The sequence below is a fragment of the Herpailurus yagouaroundi genome, unplaced genomic scaffold (genome assembly GCF_014898765.1).
Source record: "Herpailurus yagouaroundi ecotype Mexico unplaced genomic scaffold, PumYag 196, whole genome shotgun sequence".
Taxonomy (NCBI): Eukaryota; Metazoa; Chordata; class Mammalia; order Carnivora; family Felidae; genus Herpailurus; species Herpailurus yagouaroundi.
The window spans coordinates 11,982,917-11,994,956 of record NW_024412427.1 but is presented as its reverse complement, the minus strand read 5'-3'; the positions used below and the strand labels follow the sequence as shown (position 1 = coordinate 11,994,956).

At 50.0% G+C, this 12,040-nt stretch overlaps 1 protein-coding gene across 4 annotated transcripts in view; it reads left to right on the top strand.

Annotated features, from left to right (window-relative positions):
• The window catches only part of CBFA2T2 (CBFA2/RUNX1 partner transcriptional co-repressor 2), a 139,546-nt gene extending 128,765 nt beyond the window's left edge, over nucleotides 1-10,781 (top strand). For 3 of the 4 annotated variants that reach the window (XM_040447319.1, XM_040447315.1, XM_040447318.1), the window contains 2 exons: nucleotides 361-551; nucleotides 5,911-10,781. In XM_040447319.1, the coding sequence (XP_040303253.1) occupies nucleotides 361-551; nucleotides 5,911-6,210 (491 nt within the window). In that variant the 3' untranslated portion in view covers nucleotides 6,211-10,781. The remainder of the gene's footprint in view (nucleotides 1-360; nucleotides 552-5,910) is intronic. The other variant, XM_040447316.1, reaches the window with a different exon arrangement.
• Nucleotides 10,782-12,040: the final 1,259 nt, after the last annotated feature.

The following is a 12,040-nucleotide window of genomic DNA, read 5'->3' as shown; positions in this document are numbered from 1 at the left end:
CCAAAAATTCATTTCCACTTACCATCTCAACCAGGACACGTTTTCTTGATCCTCCCCTGCCACTTGTAGAGCTGACCACTTTTCTACTTGATCACAGTTAGGAGAATATGGAGTCCATCTTAGTCCTCCAGGTATCCCCAACCCATGGCACAGTGCCTACTTCCATCTACACACCCAAAAAATGAATACACGAACAGGCAAGTGAGCGTAAGAATAAAAGTGAAAGAGTATGTCGTGTGTTACACCCTCTGTAATTTTGGAAAAGTCCTCTCGTTTCAGCTCTGTCTCTTCTTGCAAGCGATAGGGAGTGGGAGGGGAAAGATTTCTCGGCCAGTTAATTTTACTGTCACTTTCTTCTAGAAGAAGCTGTGAATAAGGTGAAAATTCAGGCCATGTCAGAAGTACAGAAAGCCGTTGCTGAGGCAGAGCAAAAAGCCTTTGAAGTGATTGCAACAGAGAGAGCTCGGATGGAGCAAACCATAGCGGACGTCAAACGGCAGGCCGCAGAGGACGCCTTCCTCGTCATAAATGAGCAAGAAGAGTCAACAGAGGTCAGAGTTCTGCTCGCCCTGGGGACTGGGGACTGGGGCTGGGGCGGCTGCAGTGACCAAGCTCACGGTTTTCTCAAGTGCTAGGCAGTAAGACACAACAGTGCTCTTGAACTAGACGAGTGTAATTTTTATCTAGTACCAGAAGAATTTTCTTTCTTAATTATTATATTCTTAAACGAATCGGCTCATTTTGTCAGTTTAAATGTTGAAAACTCAGCCTAAAGACAGAGTTTGTGGAATTGCATGATTATGGTGACTACCATTGACTAGTGGGCTCACCGTGTGCCAGAGACACAGAGTTAAGCATGTATGTTGCCTTTTTAATCCTCACTATGACCCTGTAAGGTAGGTATTGTTGGGTTCCGATTTTCCCAAAAGGAAATGGGAGCTTAGGAGGATTTAACTGTCATAATCCCACAGTGCTAAAGCCAGGGTGCAGGGGTTAGGAGATGTGGGGCCCTCTAGCATTTGGTCTGTTTATGAAGAAGATAGTTCTTTTATGGATAAAGTGACAGATTGGGCAGATGTGCCCACCTCTTCAAGACCCCAAGCCAGGACTCAGTGATGTTTGTGTACAGGATACTCTTGTACTGCAGTGAGGACAAAAGTAAACAAACTGGAAAGAAAAAAGCATATGACACAAACATCCTAACAGTCCTTTGGAATGTAAAGTTCTGTAACTTTCATTTCTGTCATCTTTCAGCTTTGGGATAAACTTTAAGTCCTGAAACAAACCTGTTTCTTTAAGTAGGCAGATCCATCTACCAACTGAGACATAAAGAACTGGGTGGGGTTTTGTTGTTGTGTTGTTTTTTATTTTTTTTAAATTTTTTTTTTTTTCAACGTTTATTTATTTTTGGAACAGAGAGAGGCAGAGCATGAACGGGGGAGGGGCAGAGAGAGAGGGAGACACAGAACTGGAAACAGGCTCCAGGCTCTGAGCCATCAGCCCAGAGCCCGACGCGGGGCTCGAACTCACGGACCGTGAGATCGTGACCTGGCTGAAGTCGGACGCTTAACCGACTGCGCCACCCAGGCGCCCCTGTTGTGTTGTTTTTTAAACTAGAGAAACAGGGGCACCTGTGTGGCTCAGTCAGTTGAGCATCCGACTTTAGCTCAGGTCGTGATCTCGCGGTCTGTGAGTTCAAGCCCCCCGTTGGGCTCTGTGCTAACAGGTCACAGCCTGGAGCCTGCTTCGGATTCTGTGTCTCCCTCTCTCTCTGCCCCTCCCCCGCTCGTGCTCTATCTCTGTCTCTCTCTCTCTGTCAAAAATAAACAAACATTAAAAAAATTTTTTAAACTGGAAAAACATTATTACCTCATCCCACGTAAGTGATCCCCATCAGCGTAGCAGTGCCAAGCATGGCTGTGTAAGGGTGAACGTGCCTAGGCATTACGTGGCTATCACAGACGATGTTGGAAAATTCCTTGTTGTAGCACCCTAACAAGTGCACTGAATTGTAAGAAAATGGTTCCTTTAACCCTCTTCTTGCCTTTCTCCCTGGCAGCTTTTTCTTTAGAATTGTTTTTGAGCAGGGATATCTCTGTGGTATTTACTTCTGTATCTGTAGCTGTCTATTATCAATATCATTATCTGTTCATATTTACCTGCTTTTATATCTGTGTTTACCCTTAACTGTGTCTGCCTCCAAACAAAGGAGTGTAACATTTTGGCTAAGAGCATGAATTCTGGATCTAGACTGCATGGTTTAAATCTCAGCTCTCCATTTATAGCATTGGGGTGTTGGGACCTGTAATTTTCAACAGTGCACAAAGAGGCCTGCAGGTGAGGCATGCACCAGCATCCATCCCAGGCAACTTTCCAAAGCAGGGACGTGTTAGCAGGACCTAAGCTGTGTGTGAGTTTGCATCGGTCCAGATGGGCTGAATTCCCTTTATCCCATCCAGAAAATTCTACTTGAAGTCCAGCAGGCATCTCTGGGATTCTTGTTCATTCTCTCAGAAGTGGTGGGGTATAATGGAGGTTAAGAGTCCTGAGTTCTAGTCCCACTCCCCCCTCATATTGGCAGTGTACCGTACCTTAAGGACTCAGTTTCCTTCTCTGTATAGTGAGTGTTGTAGCAGCTCCTGGCCTGCTGGTCTCATAGTTTTTACAAAATATAATGAGATCAAAATTGTGACTGTGCAAGTGTTTTTAAATTGTAATGCACTGTGTAGACAGAAAGGATTTTGTTATGGTGTAAAAACACAGGTATAAGCTGTGGCAGCTCCTGCTTTTACGGAACAGCTGCGTCCTCTGAGGCCAGACCCTAAGAGTCTGCTCTCGGGCACAGGGATGCAGTAAGATGTGTCCTCATCTCTGCCAAAAGACACCTTCTGTCCTCAGCCTGGATTTCCTTGCAAACCTAATGAGCTAGCTATTGAGTGTAAAATGGGTAGTCGTTTCTCCTTTGGGCCAGGTTTGCAATAAGGTCAGGAAGGCCTGGGAAGGATCCCAGGGATTTTGATAAGCCCCAGGTCATTCTGGTACAGGTGGGTCCCCAGGCCACACTTAGAGTACAGGTATCCCCTGCTTTTTGAAAGTTCACGTTATGCCTTTGCTTTTACAAAAGATGTACGATAGTACCTGTTTTCACTTGCCAAAAGAAGTCTGAGGAGGATTTTCACTTTTATGAGAAAAGGCAAAAAGCAAAAATAGCGTTCAGCATTTGTTACGCAGTGAGCTGTTCTAGAAGCAGCACACGCCCTGAGCAGCAAGAGTGGCCCTGCCAAGCTCCTTCCTTGGGAACTACACCCTCAGCAATCCAGCTGTGAGAGCTTTGAACTGGGTTTGTGAGCATCTGTGCTTTATCTCTATTTTGTGCATCCATTAGCAAGATGTGTCCTAAGGAAAAGCCTAAGAGAAGTTATTTTTTGGGTCTGGAAATTTTTCCATGTAAATTAATGCTAATTGCTTTTCCACTTTCCACCATTTCCGCTTACAGAAGGTTTCAGAGGAAGGCTCCACTTCCAGATAGCAGGGGAACCCGTAATAATGGCATAGACTGATCTTTGCTTAACAAAGGAAATTCTGCAGTCCCCTTTCTGACTTGGCCAGTAACTCACAAGGTTTATAATCTCTCCCCACTCGCTACAAAGGACTGTTTGCCACATGTGTCCCTCCAGCATTGAGGAGTGCCGACCTGAAGGGCAACTACATGTACAATAATACAGTTTTACCTTATATCTTGGCAAAAAGCCTCATGATTGTCAGCGGGGAGAAGCCACAGGAAAAGGGAACCTACAGTATCCTTTTTACTCTAGCTGCTCTGGCACTAACCACCTTGCTCTTGCATTCTCTGATCCTGCCTCTGTGGGGGCCAGTTACCTTGTTTTATTGTATCCCATAAATTCAGAAATAATCTATTTTAAATATATAAGGGCAGCCAAGATGATAAACTAGGGGTTTAATACTCTTTCCCCATTTCAGGAGCGCCTGGTGGCTCAGTTGGTTAAGTGATTTCGGCTCAGGTCATGATCTCACCGTTCATGAGTTTGAATCCCGCATCGGGCTCTGTGCTGACAGCTCAGCTGGAGCCTGCTTTGAATTGTGTCTCTCACTCAAAAATAAACATTAATTTTTTTTTTTTTTTTTTTTTTTTTTAATATTCTTTCCCGGTTGGAGATGCTCTTGCAGGCTTGGACAGAACTAGTAGAGGCTCTCCCATTCGGCTGGGGCCGACTCATTGGCCTGTGTTTCCACAGCAGCCCCACGTGGGCAATAACCGATTTCTTCCCCACAAGTGATAATGTTCTGCCACGGCATCACTTGGGGCCAGCCTACCGGGCTCAAAAGGATGAAATTCTCCGGAACTGTAGTTTGCTTGAGGTTCTGTAAATGTAACCTGGGAAAGCCATCGGTCACCTATTCTGGTCCTCTGTTGTTGGTGCTGGGCAAGTTTGGGCCGTCCCGAGTGTATTTCCTGACAAGCCAGTTGTGTTTGAAGGGAGTCTGCAATCCTTTGTAAGCTCTTCAGAACTAAGCTTGTACATTGAGTCTGGCTGAGCCAGGAGGTCCAGGTTCCAGGCTTGACACAGACACGTGATCACTTCATAGCCTTAGGCACGTCCCTGCCTGCTGGCTCTCTGTGTCCCATCTGCACAGTGCAAAAGGTGGGCTAGGTGGCACCACGCACGTGTCTGTTGTTTACTACTTGAGCAAGTGTCAGATTTCACTGGGGATAGTGTCTTTCTTCCCTGAGGAGACTACAAAGTGGTCAGGCCCGGCCTCCGGCCTCTGCCATTCTGGAGAACCTGTGGAGGGGTAGGGGGGTGCCGGCCAGCTGGTGCTCAAGTCCTTTGTGACACTTGACAAAGCCTTGCCTGCTCGTGGTAGTTTCATCTGGCCAGTGCCAGAGGATTTTTCTCTTGTAGGTGGGTCCTGAAGGCGTCAGGGGCAGGCTCACTGGTGGGGTCCTCATGGGAGCCTAAGGGAAGAGAGAGTTCCGAGGGGCAGGTGCCAGGAGTCGCACTGGTGTCAGCTTTCTTCATGACGCTGCTTTGCCTTAGCTGACTGGGGGAAGCCCAACACTGTCTGTTCAACAACTGTTCGGCGCCTTTCACGACTGCTCTTTATAGCACTAACCAGGTCTCAGCGTGGCTCGTCCCTTCTGGCGGAATTAGTGCTCTCTTGGTTGGTGTTCTCCCTTCCTCACCCCTACCCCCGTGCATCTCTGCTAAGCCCCAGCAATACCTGCCCCTTCTCCGGCAAGTGGAAGGAGTGGCAAGGAACCTTCTGGGCCGCTGAGTTCTGAGGAGTTGTAGGGCTCCCTTAAACGAGCCAGAAGCAGTCCTGTGACTCCCAGCCCACGCCTGACACGACAGATCCCTGACGGAGAACAGGCACAGAGGAAGTAGCACAACTACCCACTCTTACACGCCCATCCTGGTCCCCTGACAGGGGACTTTTCTCGAAAGGATTAGGTGGTGGTGGTGGAAACACCCAAGATCATTCCTCTGTTGGGAGGAGCAAGAGAAGAAACATTACCTAAACACACGTCTGCATGCGTGGTATCGGGGACCCCAGGACAGAGTTTGGTTTGGTCGCTGAGGATTAAATGGGACTCAGAACAATGAGTAGGTACCTTCGGTGGGCGGTGTGAGACCTCCCACCTGCCCTCCCCTGGCACCCTTCGTCTTGCTGTCCCTCCGGCCTGTGGTAGGTGGTTTTCCTCACAGATGAAGGAGATTCCGAGAGGAGTGTGTGTTTCCCACGCTCGAGCAAACCGCAGTAGAGGCGGGACAAGCACAGGTACACGTAGCTCCAAATGCCGCGCTCTCCCCATGCGGCACAGGTGACAAGTGATGATAAGCCTGCCCCGCGAGATCCAAGCGACTAACCCGTGCCCGTGTCTTGCAGAACTGCTGGAACTGTGGCCGCAAGGCCAGCGAGACCTGCAGCGGCTGCAACATCGCACGATACTGCGGCTCTTTCTGCCAGCACAAGGACTGGGAGCGGCACCACCGCCTCTGTGGCCAGAACCTGCACGGCCAGAGTCCCCACAGCCAGAGCCGGCCACTGCTTCCTGGAGGGAGGGGCTCCTCGGCCAGGTCCACCGACTGCAGCGTGCCGAGCCCGGCTCTGGACAAGACCTCGGCCACCACCTCACGCTCCTCAACACCTGCCTCTGTGACAGCCATCGACACCAACGGACTCTGAGCCCCAGACTCACTTCCCTCTGATGACCGCACAGCACGGCAAACCATGGCACAGAGGGCCCGGCTCTTTGAACCAGTGCAGTTAGCTGTTGGGTCATCAGCACGGAGTGAAGTGGAGGCAGGAAGAGTGCAAGGCCGGCCAACACTGCTCCACAGCCCCTCCGGACACTGGCCCCAGTTTCCTGTCTGTGTCCTCGGGGGAGCTAGTGTGCCACTCTCTCTGCACGCAGGCAGCTAGCCAGAGCCGCTCCTCCTTTCTTGGCTTCCAGGTTTGTTCCCGTTCCAGCTGAAACCGGCGTGGCCGTCCCCTTCTCAGTATAGACCACCAGCTCCCCTCCCTGCCTCTCCAGGCAGCAGACCCGTCAGAGGTGCCCGGCCGGGCTGGAGGGGGCTCGCCCCACACACTGCCGCCTACTCCACCGTCCTCCTGCGGCAGAGGCCTGGAAGCTGACAGCAGGCCGTGGAGGAGATTCCCTCCGATGGGGGTGGCCCCTCTTGCCCTGGAACAGCTCCTTTAGCCCCATTTCCACCCTCAGCAGATGCCACTGACTAGCCCCCGCCCCCGGACATGGGCAGGCAGAAGCAGCACTCAGGACCCTCTCTTCGACCCTGCTGTTCAGACTTGTTAAGAGTATCCGAAATCACAGGAAATAAGTTACCATTTCACTAAAAGCACCCGTAATAATGAAAAACAAATAAAACTTCCTCCAAGCATCACAGATCATTTTGGACAAGATTTTCCAACCTGGCTTGCTACTTTAGTTTGGGACCCATTTTTTTCTCTCTTACCTGATTTTGCTTATGCAGAAATAGTTTCCAGCGCATGGATTGGTCTGAGGGAGAAAGACTCAACTGTGGATAGTCTGTTCTCTCTGAGCATGTTGGCCAAACTAGTATCGTCAAAACATTGAATGGATTATCTATTGGAAATGCAGAACCTTTTGTCACCGCTTGGCTGTTTGCACAGTCGTCTTGTTCTGTGTCCCTTTTATCTCAGACCGCGCACGTCCAGATCACTGTGTGGATCTTCTCGTGGTCTCTCTTTGGCCCCTGTTAAGCTATGGTTGTCCCATAGGATGTGATGTGTTGTGGCTAGGACCTGCCTCAGCAGTCAAGGCCTGCTCACATCTCAGCAGCCTTCCTGGACCTAAAAGAATTCTTCAAACCTTGTCCATAGTACATATGATGTCAGTTTATTATCAGGCATACAGTCTCGGTTTCCTTTATGGTATCTGTTTGATACCTTCCCTCTCTGAGCTAAGAAAAGTTCTGTGAAATGTGACAACCATTTTGAGAGAGGCTCACCAATTTTCCTTCCCATCATCAGGAAGTTTTCTAGATTCTTGCCTGGCTCTCCAAAGGTGACATCACCTATACCTCTTTTAAAATATCAGGAACTGCCACACACATTCTTCCCTGCCATTTGTGTTTTGTTGGGAGCACAAGGACCCTGACTCTCCCACTCTCCCCCTCCAAGCCTCCAGCACCCTCTTGCCCCAAGGAATCTGTTGGGGTGAGTTGGTTGGGCCTGCTCCTGGCCCGTGAAAGCCCAGCTTTAGATGGCTACCTTCTGTGCGCTGACCAGAGGGAAATAAAAGCTCTGTCTCATCAAGGAAAAGGGATTAGCGTAGTAGCGTTGTCCTCACATACAGGGGTATCTTACTGCGAGAACTTCTAAGTCCCTAATTTACCTAAAGATTCTGTATCTTGCAAAGGAACTCAGTACCAGGCACCTTTAAAATACCTGGATTTCCAGTGCATAAAGTAAGATCTTCCCAGAGAATGAATAACAGAATAATGTTATCCATTAAACTGGAATTCCTTAAACTGCAGCTGTTGGTGGGGCATCGGGACCAACAGGAATGAAATTAGTACTCCGGGAAGGACTTGCCTACATTTACTTGAGACATGGGGTATCCCATGAGGAAGTCATAGAGCCTATGAATCAGAGCAAGAGAGTATCCCGTGGTACCCGTTGGGTCTGTCCCCAGGTCACTGCCTTTTCATTGACAAGATGTACACCTGGACAGGTTCTTTAAATCTTCAGTTGGCCACAGGACCAGCCAGGGTAGCCCAGGTTTTTCCTGGTTGGAATGAAGAGCCAAAAGCAGGGCCCACCGTCCATTTCTGTAGCTATGGTTTTAGTTTAGTGTGCGGGTCCTAGGTGGCTGTCGTGGGCTGTAGTTCTACTGACAGCTGTGTTGGCAGAGTTACTGTGGTGCTGTTCTAGACCGCTTTGCTCACCCGCTGCCCAGAGGCCAAGCTGAAAACCTGGGTAGTATTCCGCACTGTAGTTCAGTTCTCAGACCTTTTGCTGTTCATTTTGGTCACTTTCACATCTAGGTTGGTAGGGCATCTGTCCAAGACTTCCTGTTTAGGTGTAAAGAATCCCTTTCTTCAGCTCCCTCCTCTGAAATTCTGCTGTCTGGTTGGGAGAAGGAGGGGCACTGCCTTGGGGTGGGCAGGGAGGGGGTGGAAGGGGCAAGGGTGACTGAGTCCAGCTTCCCTACTTGGTCTCCAGTGTCTGCTCACCATCCCAGCCACCAGGTTTGGAGTACAAGTTCAGGCTTCCCGCTTTCATCTAGTTAGGCTTAAAATAACTTGATACAGTCAAGCTACTTAGAGGACCAATCTTCATAGTTAATATTTGGGGGGAGAGAGAAAAGACAGAGGGGATGGGAGTGGTGGTACTGGGGGTGTCGGGGCGGTCCCGGGCTCTTCAATATTATCGTAGAAATGAAAAGCAAATGTGACATGTGCCTGCCCACCCATCAGAGCACACCTGGAGGATGAGGCCAGTGTTCAGCATCGCCCACTGAGGGACACTGAGAAGTGACGGGACTTCACTGTCCTCTGCTTGCGAGAAGTGGTTGCAGGAACCAGGGAAGGCCAGGGTGGCCAAACTGGGAGCCACCTTTAAATGTTCGGAGGGATGATTGAGGGCTGAATCTTCACACCCACCCTCAGTCGCCCTTTGGGTCCCCACCACCTGCACCATGTCTGACTCCGCCCAGTGGTGAAAATGGACTCAAGAAGAAGTTGGCTAATTCCACCTGCTCAGGAGTAGGCAGCCTACCCTAGGAATTGTGAGCGTGAATGGGACTTCCGCTTTGGAGGGTCCCTGCAGCTCCAGGGTGGGCCTCTAGCACATGTGCTCAGGCACAGGCATGTGACCCTGAGGTCACAGAGCGAGTGGATCTTGGACAGTGCTGAGTCCTACATGTCTCAGCGAATCGAAGTCTGGAAACCAGACGCATCTACCCAGCACAGATCGGTGTCATGTTGGCTGCCGTGTGGACATCCTTCGCCCATCTGGGCCTGCTAGTCCACCAGGAACTCCTCACTTCTTGGGGTCAACATGAACATCTTCAGCTTCTAGACAGAAAATCTACACTTTACTCTCTATGGCCTTGTTCCAAAGTCAGATTGATCCCCAGGGCTGTCACCTGCTTGAAAGGGTGTAGACCTTATTCTGGATAGTTCCAGAAGCTATCTCAGCAAGTGGAGTTGGAGGTTCAGCAACACTATTGGAATTGTGTGGTAGTGAGTTCTTCAGAACGAAATAATGACCAGGTAGCCATTTGTCCTGGAAACTGTAGAAGGGATTGTGGATTGAATGAATCATTTAGAACACCTCTTCGAAGCTTTCTTCAGAACTGGTGTCAGAACCAGGTCAGTAGACCAAGCCACCTTAGGTTCTTTTGTTTTGTTTTGTTTTGTTTTGTTTTGTTTTGAAGCTATTTACAGAGAATTGGGTGGTGGCATGTTTGAACCAAATGTAAGAAAAGCCACAGGGACCTGGACTGTTCCAGCATGGGCCAGCCGGCCAGGGGTCTGGGAGGAGTCTTGTCTGGGTTGGGGAGGGGGAGCTGGGCGAGCTATGAATAGGGCCTTTCTGGCTCTCTAAGTGTCTAGTTCTTATGAAACCAAAACATTGACTACCCGCCTCTTTGCCCACATGCATTGACACGCTCATTTCCAAAGATGATGGTGCAGGTGACCTTTTCCATCGTGAGCCAGGAGAAGGTTGGGAGACCTGAGGGTGGACCTTGCATCCCCCTTCCGCTCCACAGCCCGAAATGGCACTTCCCTGCAGACCCCATCCGGTCAGGCCCACAGCTGCCCAGTGTACACACGTCGATGCTTATACCAAATAGGGCATGTGCGGCTGGTGGCTGGCGGAGGCAGCCCCGTCCCTGCATTGGAGTTGGCGGAGAGAAGCATAGGTGAATGAAAGTGCTATTTGGCTCAGCGGCCTTTGGTCTACTTTCACGGCTTTCCAAGTTCCTGATGAGGCTACAAAAGCTCCATCCATAAAAGAAAGCCAATAATGTAAATAAAAAAGTATGCCTCCAAGCGTGGATTTTAAAGGGGGATGATGAATGTGAAACCACCCACAGGATGCGGTAGTCTGGTTTTTCTGTGCTTTGTCATTTTACTCTGATAGCGATTTTTGTTACTTAACTCTGTGCATAACTTATTTAATGTACTGTATAAATGAACCAAAACTGTTAAATATGTATTTAGTTTGTTCTACTTAAAGTAGTCAATAAAAAGGCTATATTCCTTTTCTGACTCGGGCTGGAAGGGGACTGGGAGGGCAGGTGGTATATCCACCGGAAGACATCCTTCCCGCAGGCTTCCACAGACGCTCCCCCCTTTTGTGGGGCGGGGGTCTCCAGTGGTTCCGCGGTGGCCTAAAGAGCACCCCAGGGAGTGAAAGCCGGAGGTACCGCTGAGGAGACGGTTCCAGCTGCTACACCTCTGGGCGGCCAGCAGAGGGGCCCAGCCAGGCTGGCTGCTGGCTCTGGGCCCCCGGCAGGGGGCAGCGACAGCTTACAGACCCTCCCGGTTCTTCACTGGGGAGTGAGCTTTTGGGACAGAAAGTGAAAAATAGGGGAGTGGCCTCGGAGCTACTTTTTTCTAACAGCTCTCACGTAGTTCCTTAGAAAGTTTTCACATACCAGGACTTGTGAATATTCATTCCTGTTCTTACACGGATGTTAAATCACGTGAGTTCACGGTTTCCTTCATGCTCACTGGCTCAGTGGTTGTAAGATTTAATTGGGGTTATACTTTCATGGACTCTTCGCCTCCTGTCAGGTAATTGGATCGCCTTCAAGGTTTCCCTGTCCAACATACTGAAGTGAACATCTTCCTCTGCCTGCTTTATTTCTTTGGGATAATTTTCCAAAGTGGGAGTTCTAAAACTGACCATTTCTTGCATCCGTGGAGAATACGTTCCGACTGCTTTCCTGAAAGCCCACCAGCTTGTGGTGCCCCCAAGCAGGCCGTGTGTAATACTTTCCACGGCTCTGAGGTGGTCTAACCAGCCGTGACGTGACCCAGATTGGTGCAGGCACACCTGTATGTATGGAGTCTTGGGCTGTCAGTCCAGTTTCCTGGCTAGTGACCCAAGGCCTCACTTCCCAGGGCCCTGGCCCCATCCTCCCTCCTGTGGCCCGAATACCCATCTCTGGCCTCTGCCCTAGACCTACTTCGAAGCGGCCTTGCCCGAAGAGACTTGTTGACACCAGCAGATTCACAGGCCCTCAAAAAGCAAAGGGAGTGATCTTGGGGTAGGGGAAAGGGCCAGGCCGTGGCCATGGCCCCAGAAGACAAGGTGGCGGCCTTGCTGCGTGATCTTTCACGCAGATGGTGCCAACTGCCAGTCTCTTGGCAGCTGCCCAGCGCTGCAATCCGACACCTAGAACAATAACAGGATCTCAGCCTTGTGACTGCCAGCCTCGCACAAAAGCACATTTGGTAGACAAGTCAGCAATCCACAGCCTGCCTTAGCTCTGAAAAAGAGACCCTCGGGACTCCAGTGA